The sequence below is a fragment of the Dipodomys spectabilis genome, unplaced genomic scaffold (assembly GCF_019054845.1).
Source record: "Dipodomys spectabilis isolate Male_0828 unplaced genomic scaffold, ASM1905484v1 ptg000234l, whole genome shotgun sequence".
NCBI classification, from domain to species: Eukaryota; Metazoa; Chordata; class Mammalia; order Rodentia; family Heteromyidae; genus Dipodomys; species Dipodomys spectabilis.
In genome coordinates this window covers 7,893,415-7,915,090 of record NW_024870911.1, presented here as the reverse complement: position 1 = coordinate 7,915,090, position 21,676 = coordinate 7,893,415, and the positions used below count along the sequence as shown (strand labels likewise).

The window sequence follows — 21,676 nt, the reverse complement described above, 5'->3', positions numbered from 1 at the left end:
TTGTATTGCTCAATCCTCACTTAAGCTTAACTATTTTAGAAGCCCTTGCCATCTTAATTTTATATCAGAAAGCATGGGGAATAAAATGTTTCTTGACCTCCTTTTAAGTGCCATATTTCAACTGAGTACTATACGCCCGGTACTGTTCAGACAGGAAGAAGCTATGGTGACATTTGAGGGGATTCCGTACCTACCTCATTTCCTTGAGAACCAAAATTCTGAAGCTTTTGCCAGCCTTCCAAGCACCCAATGGAATCCCGGCTCGTGTGCATATTTTGGGTGCAGCGATGTGTTTGTCATTTTCTCCCTGGAAACGGTTTCTCACACCCACATTGCAAGTGTGCGATCTGTGATTATATCGCCTGCTCGTTTTCTGTGTCCTCTTTGCCTGAAGCGAAGACTGAGAACATGATTCAGCTCAGGGAAGTGACACAAAGCAGGGCTGTGAAAGTGATCTTTCAAAAAGCATCTTTGCTGTGTGTGCGGTCACTGTGCTGGTAAGCCTCTGCCTTCCTCTACCTGCAACAAGCAGGTTCCAAAACATGGCTCTTAGGAGGAGGATGCTGGATGGATATATAAAGACACCTACTTTTAGGCCATCTTGTTTCATTTCAGAAGAGAGCCTCACTTCTTTTGGTAAGAAAGACACATATGGACTTGCTCACTGACTGATCCTTTCAGTGCTGGTCACCTTTTTTTCTTCTTTCTTTCTTTCTTTCTTTCTTTCTTTCTTTCTTTCTTTCTTTCTTTCTTTCTTTCTTTCTTTCTTTCTTTCTTTCTTTCTTTCTTTCTTTCTTTCTTTCTTTCTTTCTTTCTTTCTTTCTTTCTTTCTTTCTTTCTTTCTTTCTTTCTTTCTTTCTTTCCTTTCTTGGGGAGCTTCTTTTTCCAGTATTCGAATTCACAAAGTAAGGGCCCTTTCTCTTTTGCCTTAGTCAGTAAGGGCCATATGAGATATCCTGGTTTAACACATGCTGTTGTTACAGCCCTTTGTAGCCCCTGGCTGTTTTTGAGAGTCCCTTTGACTATCTTGAATTCTCAGATATGCAAGATCACATCATGCAACTTTTGGTGTTTAAGAATGAATTCATCGGCCAGGCTTATGTGTATAATCCTAGCCACTCAGGAGGCTGAGTACTGAGGGTAGATCGTTCAAAGCCAGTCTGGACAGGAAACTCTGTGAGACTCTTCATCGTCACTTAAACACTGAACAGCCAGAAGTAGAGATGTGGCTCAAGTCAAGTAGAGAAGTGGCACCAGCCTTGAGTGGAAAAAGCTTAAGGGCTTTGAATTTAAGCCCCACTATTATCACGTGCATGTGCTCATGCGTGTACACATGCATGCACACCCCTCCCCCACACAAAATGAAGGAGTTAAAAATATAAGTATTTTGAGCATCAGCAGCATAAATCAACACTCTTATTTTCTGAAGGTATTTTGGCATCTGTAATATGGGAAATAAGTAATATGGGTCTAAGAGACTTTCTTTGGAAACATAATGGCTCACCCTTAAGTTACTCCATTTCTAGATCACTGTTATCTTCTAATACAGTATTGATTAAAAATATCATTGTTATATGTGGGTTATTAAAGAATAGAATGGGTTGGATAGAGAATTTGTGTGTGTTTGTTTTTTTAAATAGAAGTGTAAAGGCCAGAAATCAGCAATATCAAGAAATCTGAGATTTCCCTGGGTGGAAATTCTACTTCAGTTTTACAACTCAGTATTATTTGAAAGGAAGCTGGTTGCCATTGGCTCACACTTGTAATCCTAGTCTGAGAGCAAGAGGATTGTGATTCAAGCCTACTTCAGGGCATATGTGCAAGAACCCTTCTGAACCCATAGCCAGCCTTTGGTGATGAATGCTGGTCATCCTGTGGGGAAAAAAAACAAGATTTAACTAAAAAATAACCCTAAAGGCAAAAGGGGAGGCAATTTAGAGAGGATTGTGTTGAAATTAGAGAGATCCATTAACAGTGAGGTCAGGAACAGTGGTGGGGGAGGAGGTGGTAGAGCTCTAGCTAGGCTAAAACAATCTGTAGAGAAATGTGTGGATGAAGGAAGAGATGTTAATAATTTTGACCATCTTTGGGCAACTCTGTTGTGGATGTAAATGCCTGTGTTAATTTTTCAAGGCTAATTCTGTAAAAAAAAAAAACAATGAAAATGCAAATATCTTTTATAGCAGAGATTGAAGTCATAGAAAAAAATATTATTTCTTAGATGTTCTTTTTTTTAGGCATTTCTCTTGATGATTTACTTCTGTCCCTTGACTAATTTCAGCAAGGGACAGAAAACGTGTTTATGAGGAATTTACTATAATAGAGGAAGAGAGTTTAAAATGAAGAGGTCTCTACAGATGTCTCCCTTCCAGTAGCCATGGATGTAAGTTATCTTGTTACCTGGTAATGCCCTATAAGGTAAAAGGAACTTGGAAGATATGATTAAGAAAGAGATTTTTAATATGGAGAAATCTTGTATTATCTGGATGAGCCCTACATATGACAGAGTTCAAGTAAGAGGGGGATGAGATCAAAGTTGTAGGGGTTACATTGACAAAAGCAAGTGATGGCAGGAAAGGGACCCATAAGCCAAGAAATTGAGGCAGCTTGTAGAAGCTGGAAAAGCCAAGGAGAGCATCCAGAAGGAAAACAGCCTCATCATACCTTCTCCATAGCCTAGATCTCAGACATCTGACTTCTAGAACCACAGGGGAAAACAAGTTTTTTTTAAGGTGCTAGATTTTTAAGGTGCAGCAATGGTAAAAAATTACAATAATAATAAAACAATAACATAGTATTGTTATTGGAGTTGTATGATTAACATCTGCAAGCTTCCTTTCAACTCTGTGCTTCAGGAATGTTGCAGGTTGTAAAAGATTCGGTTTCAGTGTTGTTAGGTTCTGTGGGTTGAACAATACAGTTCTCCAAGATTGGGGAACTTGGTTCTAGACTAAATTAGAGGTCTCCTATAACACTAATAGTCTTCTAGAAAAACACTTTCTACATAAATACTGTCACGCTTCTGAATATGACTTTTATTTTCTACTTTACGAATGAGAAAAACCTCAAGGTAATTTGTTTAAAAGCAGTTGTTCTTCTAGCATCTTCATGGTGTATGTTATCCACTTAAAGTTCTGATTTGACAGTAATTTGTAGGGAGGAGGAGAGGATAAGAAGGGGAGTCAGGGATTTTTCTCCAAATGATCAGTATTTCCCTAACACACTCTACCACTTACACTTAACCCGCAACAATTTTTCTCAGGGGAAAAGCTTTTGATATCTCATTAATCAAATCAGGTATTTTCATGAGGTATGTTTTAATTCCATCTCCCTCTAGAAAGTCCATAACATGTAGTCTTATTGAAAAATAAAGACATTTAATAATATCCAGCTACAGCTTGGTCCCCATGATGGCATTACTGGAAGGTTATGGTACTGAAGAAAGGTAGAGCCTAGTGACGGCAGGTTTTTGCTCTACTTTACATTTGTTTGTTTGTTTGTTTGTTTATAGGTCATGGGGCTTGAACTCTGGGCGTGGGTGCTGTCCCTGAGCTCTTCAGCTCAAGGCTAGCACTTTTCCACTTGAGCCACAGCGCCACCTCTGGTGTCTGGTGGTTAATTAGAGATAAGAGTTTCCCAGGTTTTTCCTTCCCAGGGCTGGCTTTGCAGTCCTCAGATCTCAGCCTCCCCAATAGCTAGAATTCCTGGCGCGAGTGGGTGACCATGGGCACATGGCTACTTCATTTTATTTTGATGGAAGGCTGACAACATCAAATATTTTAAGACTAGTTATCATTTCTGTCTAGATATATATGACACAGTCACCTCTTTTACCAACAGCATTTCATCTAAATGGTTATTTATACATTTGAAACTTGTACAGAAAACTTTGAGAGGCTGTCTAAAAGTCAGTTCCAAGAAGATAGAGTTAACTTGGGCATGAATGCACCCCAGGGTCTTTGGTTTTCATCATAAAATTTCATTTTGTCACCTCTCGGTCAATAATCTAACCTGACAGAGAACACAGAGTGACTGCATTGCACCAGGGTTTCAGTCTGGAACATTTGCTCTTTAGCTGTTGTCAGAAGCCAAACTGATACATTTGTTATTTTAAAAGCATTATTTAAGCCATTTGTTCCCAGATGTGAGGAACTGTAAGTATTGCCTGGAAAACTGCTGGACCTGAGTCAGGCCCAGCAGCTCTGCAGCCTTAGAGTCAATATTGTAAAACAAAATGTCTCAGATGATTTTGTCATGAGACAGCTTTGTAAAATTGCTACTCGGGGCCTTTTAAATGCATTTTGGAGATTTTTTTTTTTTTTTTTTTTTTTTTGGGTCCGGTCGTGGGGCCTGAACTCTGGGCTTGGGTGCTGTCCCTCAGCTCTTCAACTCAAGGCTAGTACTCTACCACTTGAGCCACAGCGCCACTTCCAGCTTTTTTTTTTTTTTTTCGTTTTGCTTATGTGGTGCTGAGGAATCGAACCCAGGGCCTCAGGCATGCAAGGCAAGCTCTCTACCACTGAGCCACCTCCCCAGCCCCAATGTGGAGATTATTTTATATAGAAGTACACACAAAATAATTTCTTTCCTGTTTAACCCTAGCAACAAGTTTGTTCTGACAGATTGTTACGTTTCCTTTCTTAGCTTGTATCAAGACAATTGGGTAGCTCACATGTCTCCCTCTGTAGGTGCCAGAGGCTCAGAGATTAGTTTCTCTTAAGGTCAACTCAATAGCTTTTCTTAGCTTGAGGTTGCTTTGGGGTTTTTTTTTTCTTCCTATCCTAATTCACATTTCCTATCCTAACTTACATTAAGGATTTTATTGTATTCTGATATATTGTTCTTCTTATCTATTTCAGATTCTTTTCAAAAGCAAATAAGTCTTAAAACAAGCCTAGATAGCCCCTGTTCAAAAGTATGGAGGATGCCAGTACCACAGGCTTGGTGTGTGTAGGCTGTGTTACTGTGAGAGAGGCCTGGCATATGGGCCTGAAGTTATCCCTGCAGAATTGTTTTGGTTGAAATGATGATGAAGTGTTTTTAGACTTTTAAGTAAGATTTCATCAAAATTCATGAGTGCAAATTCCTTGATGATGTAGTACGTTATTTATCATGGATATAGGAGTAATACTTGACAACTCAAGATTTTCCATAGCTTAAAAATATACATATGCATAATATGCAATATGCATATGTAGATGCTTGGTAGATATGTGTCTGCCTGTTGTAAGAAGGGGGTTAATGAGTCCCCCCCTTTTAAAGATGAAAAGAACCAGGACAGTGGTGTAGCTCAGTGGTAGAGTGTGTGCAGAGCCTTAAAGAAAAACAAAGAGCAGAGGACAGAGAAAGAAGGGGAAGGAGAGAGAAGAAAAAGAGGGGTGGAGAGGAGAAGAGGAAAAGGATTGAGAGGATTTAGTAAGATAAATTATAAAAGTGTGAGAAAAAAAGACAAGGCAACAGGACTGTGGTTGGCATAAAAACAACACATCATCTTGCTGAGATGGGCCAAAATCTCAACTTTCTAACAGCCTAAATGAAAAGAAAATTTCTCTCTGTTCAGAGACGTGAGAAATCAATGTAGAAAGATGGCTGTTTCTTAAAGTATCTCATGGAGAAGACACTTTGAAGTGGGTCATCTTGACTCTTGGTTAATGTAGTGTTCACTGTGCAATTATAATGAAATTAAAATTTTTACATGATCTGAATAAATGTAAGAATTTTCCCATCCCACTTAAAAAAGAATGACTCTTTTCTTTCCCTGATAGCCAACAGAACAAATACTGTGGAATGGAAGGACTTCTATATGGTGAGACATGGTCAAACTGAATATATTTAGGGTGATATATGCCAAATCATTGTCTTTACTTTTAGGATGACATTCAGCAAATCCTTTTTTTTCTCATTTGGCTAATACTGTTTCTAGCCTATGGGATGTTTAGTTAGAATAAAGGGAAAATTTAGCATCATTGTCTGTATTTCTACCTTATACTCATCAACCCTTTTCCCATACTTGTACCTCCTACCCTCTAAGATTTTCACCTTATCCTGGGTTAACTTAGGCAGTGTATATTTTGCATAAAAGCATATGGATGCCATGAAAATTAACTGGACATAGGTGTCCATTAGAATTAGCCTGATAAAGAGCCAACTAAGTGGCTTCATACTTCATACTACATTATTTTGAACTGTTAGAACTTTATGCAATAGGGCTGGGAAGGTGGCTCAGTGGTAGAGCACTTGCCTTGCATACCTCAGGCCCTGGGTTCGATTCCTCAGTACCACATAAGCAAAAAAAAAAAGCCAGAAGTGGTGCTGTGGCTCAAGTGGTAGAGCACTAGCCTTGAACTGAAGAGCTGAGGGACAGTGCCCAGGCCCGGGGTTCAGGCCCCATGACCGGACCTAAAAAAAAAAAAAAAAAAAAGAACTTTATACAATGACTTTTTTTAAACTTAAGTTTACAGAAAATTCCAAGTTTCTCAAAAAGGCAGATTTGTGGACCTAACAATCTCAGATTCTAATAGTGAATCTACTGTTGAAACCTACGAAACTGTAGTTTAACAAGTGCCATAGGTAAACCCAAGTTGAGGAAATCTGGCTTAAGGTTAAGGTAAAGTATATAGATTAAAAAAATCATGCAGATACAATTTAAATCATTTCCTCATGATGCAATTTTAGGCAAACATTAATTCTCCTTTGTCTCAATTTCTTCTCTTGGGAAAATAAAATTTAAAAGAAAAATTTCAATTGCAGGGTAATTTCAAGGATTAAGTAAAACAAAATGCTTTATGACAGATAGTACCTGGAAATACTCAATAAATGTTGATTGAGAAAACAACAAAGCCCTTGGCTATTATGCTTTGATTCTTCAAAGTTGAACTCAGGAGGGCCAACCCTCTGGCAAGTTACTTCTTTTTTTCTGATATGTGCACTTACCCTCCAAGGGTAGGTGCTTTCTGTTAGACTTCCTCATGTCCTAAAAGAAACCACTTGATATTTTTTTTTGAGTTCTTAGGTATGGAGTACTTAGCCTTTCTTCTCCTCTTTTCATCTGCATTCTTAAATGTTCTTCTTCACTCCCTTCATGCAATCTTTGAACCCCTGACTTCTGAGCTGAATTTGTTAGTTAAGCAATCTCAGAGCTGCATGAGAGTAAAGACAGTAGAGGAGGACTTTCAGTTCAGACACTACAAGCGCAGTTGGAATTTAGTGTACAAGAAGAAATTCAGAGTAATCTCAATAAATCATGTAATTGAATGATGAACTTAAGCATTGTTAAATTTACCTATTGAAGTAGTCTGTGGGGGGCGAAGTGGAACTTTATAAGACAAGAGCCAACTCAAGTTAGACATAAGGAAACATCTATGCTTTTATTTAACTTTTCTATTTCAGAAAAGGCCTTTGAAATAACTACACATTCACTGTGGCTCACACAAAATGAAAGATGCTGATTTGCATTTGAAATATTCAAAAAAATTGCGACCCAAGGGCAAGGAAATAAGACTTCCAAGAAGTATCATTTAACACTTTCCAGTTATTGTATGCTTTCTCCTACTCCTCCTCCTCTTCCTCTTCCTCCTCATCTTCTCATCCTCCTCTTTTGTTTACTTTTATTCTTTGTTTTACAAGCTATTTTTTACAAAGGATGTGTAATGTTTCCAACCACCTTCATCTAGGCTACTTTTCTAGCTCAATGCTATGATATTATGGTAAAGAATCTAACATCTGCTGAGACCTATGGCTTATGTCTGTAATCCTAGCTACTCAGGAGGCTGATATCTAAGAATCACAGTTTGAAGCCAGTCCAGGAAGAAAAGTTCTTGAGACTGTGTCTCCAATTAACCAGTAAAATTGCTGGACTGGATGCATGGTTCAAGTGGTAGAGCACCAGCAAAAAAAGCCAAGTGAGTATGAGGCTCTGAGTTCTAGCCCTGGTATGTTCACAGAAAGAAAAGAAAGAAGGGAGGGAGGAAGAAAGGAAGGAGAAAACTCAACATCAGTAATAACTGGAGAAAGAATACAAAAAATTTACAGTGATGCATTTTTACTATAAAGTTTATTTATTTTTTTATTTTTTGTCAGTCATGGGGCTTGAACCCCCAGCCTGGGCGCTGTCCCTCAGCTCTTCAGCTCAGGGGGAGCGTTTCTGGTGGTTTATTGGAGATAGGAGTCTCAGGGTGTTTCCTGCCCGGGCTGGCTTTGAACCGTAATCCTCAGATCTCAGCCTCTTGAGTAGCTAGGATTACAAGCATGAGCCACCGGCGCCCGGCTAAAATTTATTCTAAAATACATTACTTATGGAGATTACTTAGGAATTTAGTGAACAGTATTACCAAGTTCTCAACCCTTTCCCTCCCTCCCTCCCTCCCTTCCTTCCTTCCTTCCTTCCTTCCTTCCTTCCTTCCTTCCTTCCTTCCATCCTTCCTTCTTTCATTCCTTCCTTCCTTCCCTCCCTCCTTCCCTCTCCTGCCCCTCACCTCTCTTTCTTTTTGTCAGTTGTGGGGGCTTGAACTCAGGAACTAGGTATTGTCCCTGAGCCTCTTTGTGCTCAAGGCTAGAACTCCACTTGAACCACAGTGCCACTTCCAGTTTTTGAGTGGTTAATTAGAGGTATGAATCTCACAGGGACTTTCCTGCCCAGGCTGGCTTCAAACCACCATCTTCAGATCTCAGCCTCCTGAGTAGCTAGGATTACAGGCATAAGGGACTGATGTCAGACTCCTTCCTTTTTTCTTGTTTTCTTTTTATTCTTTGTTTTTAGCATGTTAATCATATTTAAGTATACAGTTTTACATTGTTATATGCCTTAACACATACACTGAAGAATATAGAACTTATCTTTGTAGCAATAGGTTATCCTCAAGAATTAGAATGAGAAAAACAGAGGCGAAAGGAAAGGGAAAAGTAAAGGAGGAAGGAGCAGGAAGAAGATAGGGAGAACAGATTGATCTATTGTTCTATGAGACAGCCTTGACCTTCTCTGATACTTGAGTAGAGGTGTTTTGAGAGCTCTGGGTACCTATAGTTGAAAAAAGAATCATAACAGTGCTGAGGATGCTGATTTCAGTCTCTAAAATAGAGCTCTGATGGTTCTGTGCCCTGGTATTTTGACTCTGTGTGTGTGTGTGTGTGTGTGTGTGTGTGTGTGTGTGTGTCCGTCATGGGGCTTGAACTCTGGGCCTGGGTGCTGTCCCTAAGATCTTCAGCTCAAGGCTAGCGCTCTACCACTTGAGCCACAGCACCACTTCTGGTTTTCTGGTGGTTAATTGGAGATCAGTCTCACAGACTATCCTGCCTGGGCTGGCTTTGAACTGTGATCTTCAGATCTCAGCCTCCTCAGCAGTTAGGATTACAGGCATGAGCCACTGGCACCCAGCTTGACTATCTTTTATTCTCGCTCTACCTTCCTTCTCAATCAATCAATCACACCCTCTTCCCACACACACCTCTCTGCTGGAGATCAAACCTAGGGAAAGCATTCTACCACCCAGTCCCTTGCCTGTATTTTTGAACCTTGGCTTCTATTTTTTCAAACCTTGGGCATAAAATTCTTTTTAAAAGTAGGTAATAAAGGTACAACAAAGGCAGGCTCTTCACCAGTAGAAAGCAATTTATTTAGCAACAATTATATGTTGAATGATAAGTAGTGACAAAACCATAACCCTGACTGCTAGGCCTTACCAAAGAAAAAGATATGTATATTGTGTATTTGGAATGTGCCTCATGGAGAGTTCTTGCCTGGACATGGACAAGGCCCATGAACTATGCCCAGCATCTAATGAAAAACATATATACATGGGTATGTCCACCTAAATTAGTGGGAGCCTAAGTCTTGAAGATAATGTGGTGCTGTAAGAGTTTAGAAATTGGGGTAGTATCTGCAAGCCAAATTGTTAACATGACTCTGCAATAGTTTAATCTAAAATTTAATTGAAATACTGTAGAAGAAAATGTCAATTTAAAAATCTGACTTCATGTGTAAAATTTGCGGTGATGCATTAAAGGAAAAATGTGCAAAGGTTAAATAGCATCAAAGCTAGTCTTCACAACTGTTTCTGTCCATTCGACATGGTGGTCACATGGTCACTATAGGGTAAAGAAAAATACCAATGGCCCTTTTCAGTCTTCTGTTAAATAGAAGAATTATGAGAGCTATGACTAATGAACATTTCTCAGGAAAGCACATCTCAGATAATAACACAGCCCTTATGCCCTGAAATCCTTGATGTGCTAGAGGAGAATTGGAGAAGTGTTGTGCATTGTTTTCTGTTTTTCCTGGAGAAAACTGAGCTGCTCTAATATAACAGAACAAACTTTCCTGTGAAGGAAATGGAAGTATCTTGTACAATGGACACCTCTTGTGTGAAAACCCAGAACCTCTCTCTCTCTAGTGCAGGATAAGAAACCATGAGTTGTGGAATGTTTCTCATCTTCATTTCCTATCCATGAAATCAAATTAGGAATTGAACAGTAGAGCCCCCACTGATAAGATAGAAGTTGATTGCTATCAGGAAAGAGGTTAATGGGTCAAATGATGGCTAATCCCTACCTAGAAAGACAAGCATTTATCCAGTTTCATCATTGCCTGCCTGTTAATAAAAACGGTTGATCTCAGGACTGTTCCATCTGTTGGGCTGGCTAATTCAAACAGTATCTTTATGGGACTCTAAAAATTCAGATCAGTTGGTTCCCACTGAAGCACAGACATCTACTTTAGTTTTATTGGAGAATGTCCCCATCCATGAGTACTTCTTAAATTCCAGCCCTTTGCTATATAATCCAGGGGGCTATTAGAAGCTAAATAAGAAAGTGCACTGTTAAGCAACCCAGAATGGGAGGGAATAGAACATAAGTGATTGTTATACTTTTGACATTTTGCAACATGTCAATTATCAGTGAGGTGAAATTTGCACCAGTTACTTGATGCAGGACCTCGAAGCTTTTTGAAATAGGTTTAAAGCACAAAATGCAGTAGTGAGGCCTTCACTTTCAAAGATAATTACTCCCTTTGAGCTGGAAAGCCAGTAGGGTTACTTTTTTGTAAAAAACAAAAGATTCTGATGTCTTACAAAGGTGATTGACTGCTTTCTCTCCTGTTCCCCACGGCCTTGCAGACCAGACGATGTCCTCCTACATCGCACGCATGATGAGATCGTCCTCCTGCACTGCTTCCTCTGGCCCCTGGTGACATTCGTAGTGGGTGTTCTCATTGTGGTCCTAACCATCTGTGCCAAGAGCCTGGCAGTCAAGGCAGAAGCCATGAAGAAGCGCAAGTTCTCATAAAGGAGAGTAGGCTGGTGGGAAGCAAAGCACAGACGCCGCACACGTGGGAACATGCCCACCTACAGAGCCCGTGGGTCCTGGCACCGGAGATGGAAGGGGCCACGCCAGGTCTCCGAGAGGCTCCTCCCTCCATGGCAGCAGACACAGGCACAACCGGAAGATTTGGAACCTCATAGTTTGTAGTCCATGTGACGTCACCGTGGCTAAAGGATCAAGACATTAGCCACACGGAATAACTGTTACAGAAAATCCTACAAGTTGATTTTTTTTTGGAAAGTTAACAGTATATTATTTGTATAGTGTAGTATACAAACCATTATGATTTCTGCTACTTAAATTATTAAAATAGAGTGATCTGTGTTCTTCTTCATTTTCTTTTTTATGCCTCGAATATCACAGTTATAAAAAAAAAAAGGGAGGGAGGGATCTTCTGGTTATTAGACTTTGCTACTATTTCTACTTGATTATAAAGATTCCTGCAGAACTTGACCTTACAGCATAACCTTGAGTTTCTCTAAGTAACCAGCATCTTCAGCTCTTGATTGATAAAAGGAATTCTTCACTAGAAACAGAAAAGACTAAGGAAACCTATCTTCCACTGCCTGCCTTTACCTGTCTCTTATTTGGAGCCAGATTTCTTCTTGAGAGGCTGGTGATTCTGAAGATAATCTGTGCTAGCCCTGAGAACACAGGATGCTTTTATTCATTCATTTTATTTACTTGTTTGCAGTGGTGGAAATTGAACCCAGGGTCTGTGAGCAGCTAGGCAAGTGCTTCACCATTGAATGATACCTCTGGCCCTTGGAAGAAAAATTTCACAGGCTTTTGTACTGAAACTACGCTTCTCTCTAAAGAAAAGGCTTAAGAGCCATATGTGAAATTACAGTTAGGAATCAGAGTCCAATTTGTGGGGCCCCACTGGCACCTGAGGGGATAGAACCCCTCTGAAAGTGCTGCCCCACCATCCCCAGCCTTGTTTGTGTTATTTTGATGAATTTTTATAATAGGGACTATCTGATGCAAAAAGGATACACTCTGCAGCTCACAGCTAAATGCTGTTTCATTTCCTTTTTTTCTTTTGGGTCAGAAAACAATTCAAAGTCAGTTCAAGCGTTTTGTTTTCCTTTCCTTTGCCCTTGATTGTTCTGGATATTAAAGCAGGATGACTGTTGCACTTGTTCAGTTTTAACACAAACCTGGGAGTCCAGCCTGGGTTCCACCCTGCTGCTGCTGCTGCACTTATTGGTGCTTTTGTCGAAAAGTAAGCAAGAAGACCAGGTGCCTGTGGCTCAGTCCTGTAATCTTAGCTACTCAAGAGGCTGCAATCTAAGCTTAGGTCACAGTTTGAAGCCAACGTCAGGAAAGTCTGTGTGTGGGACTTTTAAAGTAAAAGTGGAGCTGTGGCACAAGTGGTAGGTTGTTAGCCTTGAATGAAAAAGCACGAGATTTGTGCAAAAATGTTCAGAGATAGTGCTCAAGCCCTGAGCTCAAATCCCAGGACCAGCCCCAAACAAAACAAAAACAAAAGTGTTGGGTGCTGGTGGCTCACACTTGTAATCCTAGCTACTCAGGAGGCTGATATCTAAGGATTTTGGTTTGAAGCCAGTGTGAGCAGGAACATCTGTGAGACTCTTATCTCCAATTACCCAGCAGAAAACCAGAAGTGGCACTGTGGCTCAAGTGGTAGAGCGCTAGCCTGAAGCTGAAGAGCTCAGGTATAGCGCCCAGGCTCAAAGTTCAAGCCCCATAACTACCACTACCAACAACAAACAAACAAAAAGCGCAGGGAAGACACTTCACTATGTTCATAGACTCAAATCCAAATATCAGTCAGAGGTCTCAATGAAGAGCAAAACCACCCTATTGATTAACCACCTGGAATCTAACCTTGATATAGAGGGGATGCACTTTGTCTTTTTTAAAAAAAATTATTTTTATTGCTTTTTTAAATTAGCATATATTAACTATACAAGGGAGGATTTCATTGTTCATTTCTACACAATGTGTTTCTATCAGTTTCCCCATTCTATCACTCTTCCCCCATCCCCTTGTCTCATTTCTACAATTTTAAGAGGCTTTATTGTTCTGTTTTCACACACACTGGCAATTCTCTTCCACCCTTGCTAGCTCAGCCCCCTCTCAATAGTACTCCCAACAACAGAGCCTGTTTCTTTTCCCCTCCTCGCTTCCCCCTCCCATGTTGATCAGTAGCTTTCATGGAGGTTCTTTGTGCTGTTAGAGGAGATGCATGTTCTTTCTGGAGGAACAGTTGACAGGAAGTTTCTGTGTTCTTTAGGTGGTCTGCAGATAGGCTTCTGTTAGAATAAAGACATCTTAGAATTTAAGGACAAATTCCTTTCAGCTACTTCTACCAGGCTCTAAAAACACATTGGTGTTGCAAAAACTTTCTGATTTTTAGTCAACATACCAGTGTTCTTTCAGTTTGAGAATGTAAGTTAGCAGGAGTACCATAGCTTTTTTGAGAAAGATGTTAGATGAATATGACTTTTCTAATTCAAGTGTTACAGGTTTCACTGTTGAAAGAGGCCTTGAACATACTATTTATGTCATCCTTTGAGGCAGCTCCAGTGCCTTGACTTCAATCCCAGTTTTTTGTTGCAGTATCCCTTGTTGTCTTAGCAACACAGTGAACTATTCTGAAGCACAGAGTAACATGAAACGGAGTCAGAGAAAATCATCCTGTTGGCATTACATGATGGGAGATAGAAGTCTATTTTATCTTCATCCTGTTATCTATGATTAATTGATTACAGAGTAGATAACACATAATAATTCATGGACACATGTCTATGTTGGAATAAATGGAAGTTGATTTATATATATGAGTTTTCATCTATCTATCTGATACTCACGATTTCTGCTGATAAAATGCTACCATTTAGGCCCAAAGAGTGCACACAATTACAATTGTAAGTTGACTTCTGGATATAAGAGAAGCACACTGAATTTATGAGCCACATGTGGTTTTAGGGTGTTACTTGTTTGTAGCAAGTTAAATTTAAAACTCCTTTACCATTGTTGTTAAAGGTAAAAATCAAAGAAACAGGAAGGGACATTTTAAGATTATAAAAGAGGAGCTTAACTTCTTAATATTTTCATTCTTTTTTGAATAGTTCTGAAATTGACCACACTGCTATAACAAAGAGACCAAAAAATATGATGAACATGTACAACAGAAGTTCATTCCTTCCTCACATACAAATCTAGAAGTAGTAATAAGTCAAAAACAGATAGGCTAGCCTTGTTTCACAAGAAAACCAAGGGATTCCAAATTCATCTACCACATTCTCTTGTTAGCAAGGAGGTGTTCATCCCATGGTCAGTATTGTCTCAAAGAAGCCCATCTGCTTTCCAGCATGGAAAGAAAGCAAAGCTGGAAGCAAGCTATTTCCTTTTAAGTAAGTTTCAGCATCATTTCTGCCTTGAGTCCGCTGATAGGTACTTACAGCATAGCTTTGTCTTGATCTGAGGAAGACTGGAACAGGTTTCTTCCATCTACACACATGCCATACAAAAACTGCAGAGGAAAAGCTTCTACCACTAAAAGGAAGAAAGGAAAGAATGAATATTAGGGTAAAAGATGAGAGATAGCAGTGTGACCCATGCCACATTGAAACATCTGTGTAGGTCTGGCAAAGATCTTCTGCCCTGGCAAAAAAAAATTTAAGTCCCTCTGAGTTCAACAATAAATCCACTCTTTGGGAGAAACTGCCCTGTTTAATATCTTCTGTAGATCCTGCTTTGGACTTCAGATAATTACTGCTCATCAGCCCCAATGGTTACATTGGAAGCTTTAAGAAGTTAAGAAGCTTTAGAGAGACATACAAATTTTTACAGATCTAGATTGCCTCAGGGATTAAACAAGCACAGATTTCTATGGCAAGGTTTAATTCATTTGATTGTAATGAAGACTCCAAACTCCATTTTTGATGTTTGGTTGCTGATTGCTTTCAAGATGCTCCATTTCTCTTTCCTCTTGTGCCCCATACCTGGCCAATCAGATGGGAGGTCAGGTGGCTGGCTGCTTCTTTGAACACGAAGCTCAAGTCATACGACCCTGACCTGACTTAAGACTATTCACTTCAGCCTCCCATTCCAGGAATGATGAAAGCTAAGCCATTTCAAACATTTCTGGACCCATTTGGGAGTCTGCGCTGTCTCCCTGGCAAATCTCAATATGTGGGTTATAAACCTTTTCATACCCTAGTGGTACATACACTGTGTGGGGAGGGAGGCATTCTTTTTTTTTTTTTCCGGTTTAACTAGTTAAACAAATGTGTGTCAATTCAACATAGCAATTTATGGGTCCAATGTGTCTTGATAAATGTCACCCCTCCCATGATTCTCCCCAAACCCTCCCAGCTCCACCTATTCCCTCATCATGATCAGTCTCAACATCTGAGATAAATGCACAGCACCTTATTGTGAATTTAAGGCACGGGATGGGCTTTATCTAACATTTTAAAGACAGTTGATGATAGAATTTCATTAAAAACATAGCGTTTCTTGTCCATTTGCTTTCATTCATTTCATATGGAAGTAACTAATGCCAAAGAGTTACTCTGGTTATAGTTCTTAAAACAGCAGTCACTTTTCTTGGCCTATACCTCCACACTTCAGTTTAATAGCAGCCACCTTCAAGCCTCTTGGAACAATGAGTTTAACTGGTAATGTTAACTCTGTAGTGTCTTTTGCGGAGCTAATTCCCATTGTCTGGCAATATTTAATGGGTGCAATAATCATATCTTCTGCTCTTTGGAGTGTCAGGCCATAGGCACAGCTTTCTGCCAAAGGCTGTGCTACCTACTTGGAAGCTGAGTTTTGAATGTTTCTTTTCTTTGCCTCTCTTCAACTATGTTGCCTAGTCGGTGCCTGGGCATGGTTTGCCTGTGGTTTGTCCACTAGATGTTCCTCTCCTGAGGCTTGGTCTCCAAAGTGGTAGTGTTTAGGTAACAGAATCTTTACTAGGTGAGGTCAGGGGATGATGATGGCCCTTGGAAGAGATTCCTGCAGGTCTCATGAGGCTGGATTAGCTCCTGTGAAGATGAGTCAGTACTAGGGAGCCGGGAACCTCTCAGAATCCTTCTGCAAATACTGCTCACTATGTTTGCATATGTGCTCCACCCTGTGATGCCATCATGCCATAGCCAGGAATCCTCACCAGAGCTGAGCAGACTGCTGGAGCTAAAAAAAGAAAATGAAACAACACTGTGAGCTAAATCAATTTCTTTTTAACTTACTTAACCTCAAGTATTTTGTTATAGGAGACAAAACCAGCTACAAAAGTGCCTGGTGTCCAACAGTCAGTGTACAACACCACTGCTTTTTTTTTTTGTAAAACAACTTTCTCTGTAATCTGCCTTTCTAAACTGTTCATGGCAACAAGTTACCCAGTGGTTTGTCAAAACATAGCAAGGGCCCCTCATTTTCCATCTCATGGTTTGCCAGAACATGACAAGGGGCTTGTTTTCCAACCTGCAGTATTTCTTTCCTGACTCCCTGCCTCCTGGCAACAATTCCAAAGCCATACACACCTTTGGTTTTTCATTGTACTTCTCCATTTCTATGTATTAAGTACGTGGAGCTACATAACAAATACTAAAGACTGGGTGGCCTTAAACAACAGAAATTTGATTTTTCACATTCTCACAGAAGCTGGAAGGACAAGATGGAGATGTGGGCAGGCTCAGTTTCCAGAAATTTCCTGTGGGCCTCAGGGCCACAGGACCATCTAATTGTGCTCTCCTAGAGCACACTTTTCTCAAAGAGCATCAGCCCTGTGGGATTAGGCCCCACTCTTATGACCTAATTTTATGCAAACTACCTTTTTAAATAAAGGTTCTGTCTCCAAAGATGGTTTTCACTAGGAATGGGGCTTCAACCTCATTTATTTATTATTATTTATTTATTTATTTTGGTGGTACTAGGGTTTGAACTCCGGGCCTTGCACTTGCCATGTGGACATTCTATTCACTTGAATCATGCCCTCAATGCTTTTTTCCCCTTTCTTCCTTTTCTTTCTTTTTTTCTTTTCTTTCTTTTCTTTCTTTTGTCTTTCTTGTCTTTTTCTTTTTTTGTTGGTCATGGGGCTTGAACTCAGAGCCTGGGTACTGCCCCTGAGCTCTTTTGTTCAGGCTAGCTAGCACACTCTACCACTTTGAGCCACAGGGCCATTTCTAGTTTTTGAGTCCTTAATTGGAGATAAGCATCTCACAGGGACTTTTCTGCCCAGGCTGACTTCCAACAGTGATCCTCAGATCTCAGCCTCCTGAATAGCTAGGATTATAGGTATGGACCACTGGTAACCAGTGCCTCAATTCATTTCCCTTTAGTTTTTTTTTTTTTTTAATAAGGTTCTCATATTTATGCTCGGGCTGGTCTGGACCATGGTCCTCTAGTGCATGCTTCCTGTATTGCTGAGATAGGGTTTTGAGTATTATTTGCCCCAGCTAACTTCAACTCCCTGTTCTCCCAATCTTCACCACCTGAGTGAGCTACATTGCTCAACCTATTATTTTAAGGGGACAAAATTTACTCTTTGGCCATTCTAGAACAAAATTAAAACTGAGGGTATAGGCTAAGCCACTTTCAAAGAAATACCATCAAGTTTCCATAGTTCATATAGGATGTTATTTTATATTTCCATACTGAGATATTCCATGAAATTGTCTAGTGACTTATTTTTCTTCTACATTGGTTTTCTGCTTTTTCCTAGAACATCCCTTCCAGAGAGGTCAGCTTGTAGAGGAAAGGAAGAAAGATGGGCAAATTTATCCAATTTTAGAAAGTGAGTCAGAAGTTGTATCAATTCTATAATGTTTCTTTGTTAAGAAATTAGCCTCTTGCTGGACACTTGTAGCACCGGTTTATAATCATAGTTACTTTGGAGGCTGAGAACAGGAGAATCATAGTTCACAGCCAGCCCAGGCATATACATAAGACCCTTTATCAATCAATAGCTAGGCACAGTGGCACACCACTGTGACCCCAGAAGCTTACAGGACTGAGATCAAGAAGACTGGAGGTTCGAGGCCAGCCCCAACATAAAATCTCAACCAAAAAAATCTGGGTGTAGTGGCACATACCTGTTACCCCAGCTCTGACAGTAAACCTAAAATAGGAGGATTGTAGTCCACCCTCATGCCAAACAGGAAGGATGGCAATATCTCAAAAATAACTAGCATAAAATGGTTGGGGCATGGCTCACTGGTAGAGTGCTTCCCAGCAAGCACAAGGCCTTGAGTTGAAACCTTAGTTTCCAGAAAAGGAAGAGAAAAAATTAGCCTCTTACTGAGCAGTTGGGTCATCTGAAGCTCGGGAAAGATTCTGTCAGCAACATGAAGAAAGGGAGCATGAACAAAGAATACTAAATGAATAAATATAATGATGATTGGTGCTTCCCTCCTGTGGTCCGCATATGAACGTGACATAAATCAACTTGAGTGTGAGAAGAGAATTCCTCCTGAAAACAGTGATTTGCTTTTTTGAAATTTAGATGATTCTTTCCATTATTTCATTTCCCTAAAAGCTTAATTAACTAAGATCAGTTTAATTACCTCATGATTAAAATTGAATTAATCAGGATTTTTCTCAAAAAAAAAATCAGTAAGAAATTTTGTTCTACTGCCAGAGTAAGATATTTCAGAATGGCAAGGAAGACAGCTACCATTGGCAGAATGACGTAAGGAAGTGGGTGTTAGGGAGAGTTTGGAATATGCAAAGGATGTGTGCAATAGAATCTGTAGGCTTTTTTTTTTTAAAGAATTTTCATCCCTCTGAATGCATTCCAATTATAAGAAAACACCAGGTTTCTTAGATATGGAAATTTTTTTAAATGTAGAAAATAAGATCTTCAGAAATTCAGAGCTTCAGAACAGAGAACAGGGATGCAATCAATGGATTTTTCAGATGCATCTGGATTCTTATGAGGAATTATCTAAAGAAAAGATAAGTAGAAGAAGGAGATATAAAGCCAAGAATCCAGGGGTTGGGCCTGGGCACTCCCTAGTTCTTCTTACTGTTCAATACTGGCCATGTTAGCTGATTTCAACTATAAATTGAGGCTAGTTCTACAAATGCTAATGGTGATGATAGGACTTTGGGGTTAGGGAGGGGGGTGCCATAGCATTAGCCCAGAAACAAACAAAAAAAAGAAACCTGATTTGGAAACAAAAACTGTGTATTTATTGCCCAAATACTTCTAAATAAAGACTACTACTGAGATTTTCTTCTTTGCAAAGTTGTCATTAGCTCGTTTTTAATTCCAGAACTCTAACTCAAAAGAAATCACTTCTGCAGTCAGATGCTTCTGAATCCACTATTTTGCTCAATAGTAATACACAGATTTTTGAACATTTCCATTTCATAATATCTTAACCTTTTCCAATATTATTAAAAGCTAGTTCTTCTCTTTGATGTAAAGCAATTACTGAGGTTTTTCTCTTTTCTTGGAAATGAAATTCACCACAGAACACGGCCCTCTTTGTCCAGTCTCTTTGTACATCCATGAAAATGATTAGGCCACTTTATGCATGATTAATGTGTCCTCTAAAAAAGAAGCAACATCTCCCTACCTCCCAAAAAAGATTTGGAATATATAAAACATTTCTATGTCTCATTAGTAAGTTTCCGACCCTAAGTGTGTCTTTCTCTCCCTTGTGTGCTTCTTAAGACACAAATTGTGACCTTGATGAGCAGCATAGTACCTGGCCCACATAACTGGCAGGTGGGAAAGATCCCATTAGGACTTGTTATTTCAAATGACATGTAGAAGTGATGAGAAATTCAAACAAGACCGCCCTCAGTCTATGAAGAAATTGAAGGAGTTTGAAGTTGGGGAGAATTGCTTTTACTTTTGTGAAAGTCCCTGATATTAAAGAAGTGACCTTCAATAGGGCTAGCATTCATGGCAGTGGAGCTATAGCAAGACTTCATGAGATATAATCAAGAAAAGAAAGTGACTCTTCTGTGTGGAAGGTTGGCTAGCCACAGCAGTGAGAGACGGGTGATCACACCAGACAGACCATAGGATAGTGATGGAGTCTTATTTGAGATGATGCTGATGTGTTCTTGAGGATGTCTTTCTGCCTACACTGTCTTCTCAAGTGTTTCTTTGACTATGCTCTATAGCCCACAGTGAAAGATTTACCAACCCAGTGACCCATTGTGAGGTACATAGTAATATTTAGGTAGAATGTTACCCAGTAGTAATGGTCTTATGCGTTTCCAGACTTACTATCTCAGTTGTGATTCTGAGTCTGTTAACTCTTGCCTTCACCTATTTACAGACTACTACTACTTCTACTACTACGATTATTAGTATTATTATTGCCAATACTAGGTTTTGAATTCAGCCTCACACTCAACTGGCACTCTACCACTTGAGCCATGCCTCTAGCTCCATTTTTTGCTGGTTACTTTGGAAATGGAATCTCATGGACTTTTCAGCATGGATTCAAATGGAGATCTTTCAGTTCTCAGCCTCCTGAGTAGCTAAGAGTACAGGCATGAGCCACTGATGTCTGGCTTAAAATCTGTTGTCTTTACCTTCACCTATTCTTTTTTTTTTTTTTTTTTTTTTATTGTAAAGCTACTATACAGAGGGTTACAGTTACATGAGTGAGGTTATGAGTACACTTCCTCTTGAACATTGTTACCCCCTCCATTGTTTTCCCCCTACCATCCCCTCCCTCACTCCCTTCCCCGAGGTTCTTTTTTTTTTTTGATTGTGATTAAATGATTACATAATTTCAAAGTCACAAGTTCATTCTAACTTCCCTGGAGCAAATTGTCTACCACAGTCTGTAATATATAACAGTGTTCACATGTTATATACCATATTTGTGATCAGCAGCATGGGGATATTTAGTAGTGGTTCAACCAGATGAGCGGGAGTTCTTTGTTTCTTAAGTCCTGTTAGTTTTGTCGTATCACCTAACCTTTTGGATTTAGCATCCACTTATCAGGGAGACCATGTACCGTTTGTCTCTTCGTTCTTGGCTTACCTCGCTCAACATGATTCCTTCTAGCTCCATCCATTTCCCTGCAAATGCCATTATTTTGTCATTTCTAATTGCTGCATAATATTCCATTGTGTATAGATACCACAATTTTTGGATCCATTCATCTGTGGTGGGGCACCTAGGTTGTTTCCATATCCTAGCTATTGCGAACAGTGCTGCAATAAACATGGAGGTGCACGTGTCCTTGTATATTGGTTCCTGTTGTTCAGGGTAGATGCCTAGAAGTGGTATGACTGGGTCGTAAGGGAGGTCAATCTTTAGCTTTCTATACCTTCACCTATTCTAAGCTCTGGATCTATATAGCAGTAGCTCTGATGCATTCTTTTGTATCTGTCTCAAATTCACTGACGGAC

The 21,676-nt window shown here is 39.7% G+C and overlaps 1 protein-coding gene across 1 annotated transcript in view; it reads left to right on the top strand.

The window, feature by feature from the left end:
- The window catches only part of Kcnmb4 (potassium calcium-activated channel subfamily M regulatory beta subunit 4), a 41,284-nt gene extending 29,654 nt beyond the window's left edge, over positions 1-11,630 (top strand). The window contains exon 3 of the mRNA XM_042698971.1: positions 11,112-11,630. Within this exon, the coding sequence (XP_042554905.1) occupies positions 11,112-11,280 (169 nt within the window). The 3' untranslated portion in view covers positions 11,281-11,630. The remainder of the gene's footprint in view (positions 1-11,111) is intronic.
- Positions 11,631-21,676: the final 10,046 nt, after the last annotated feature.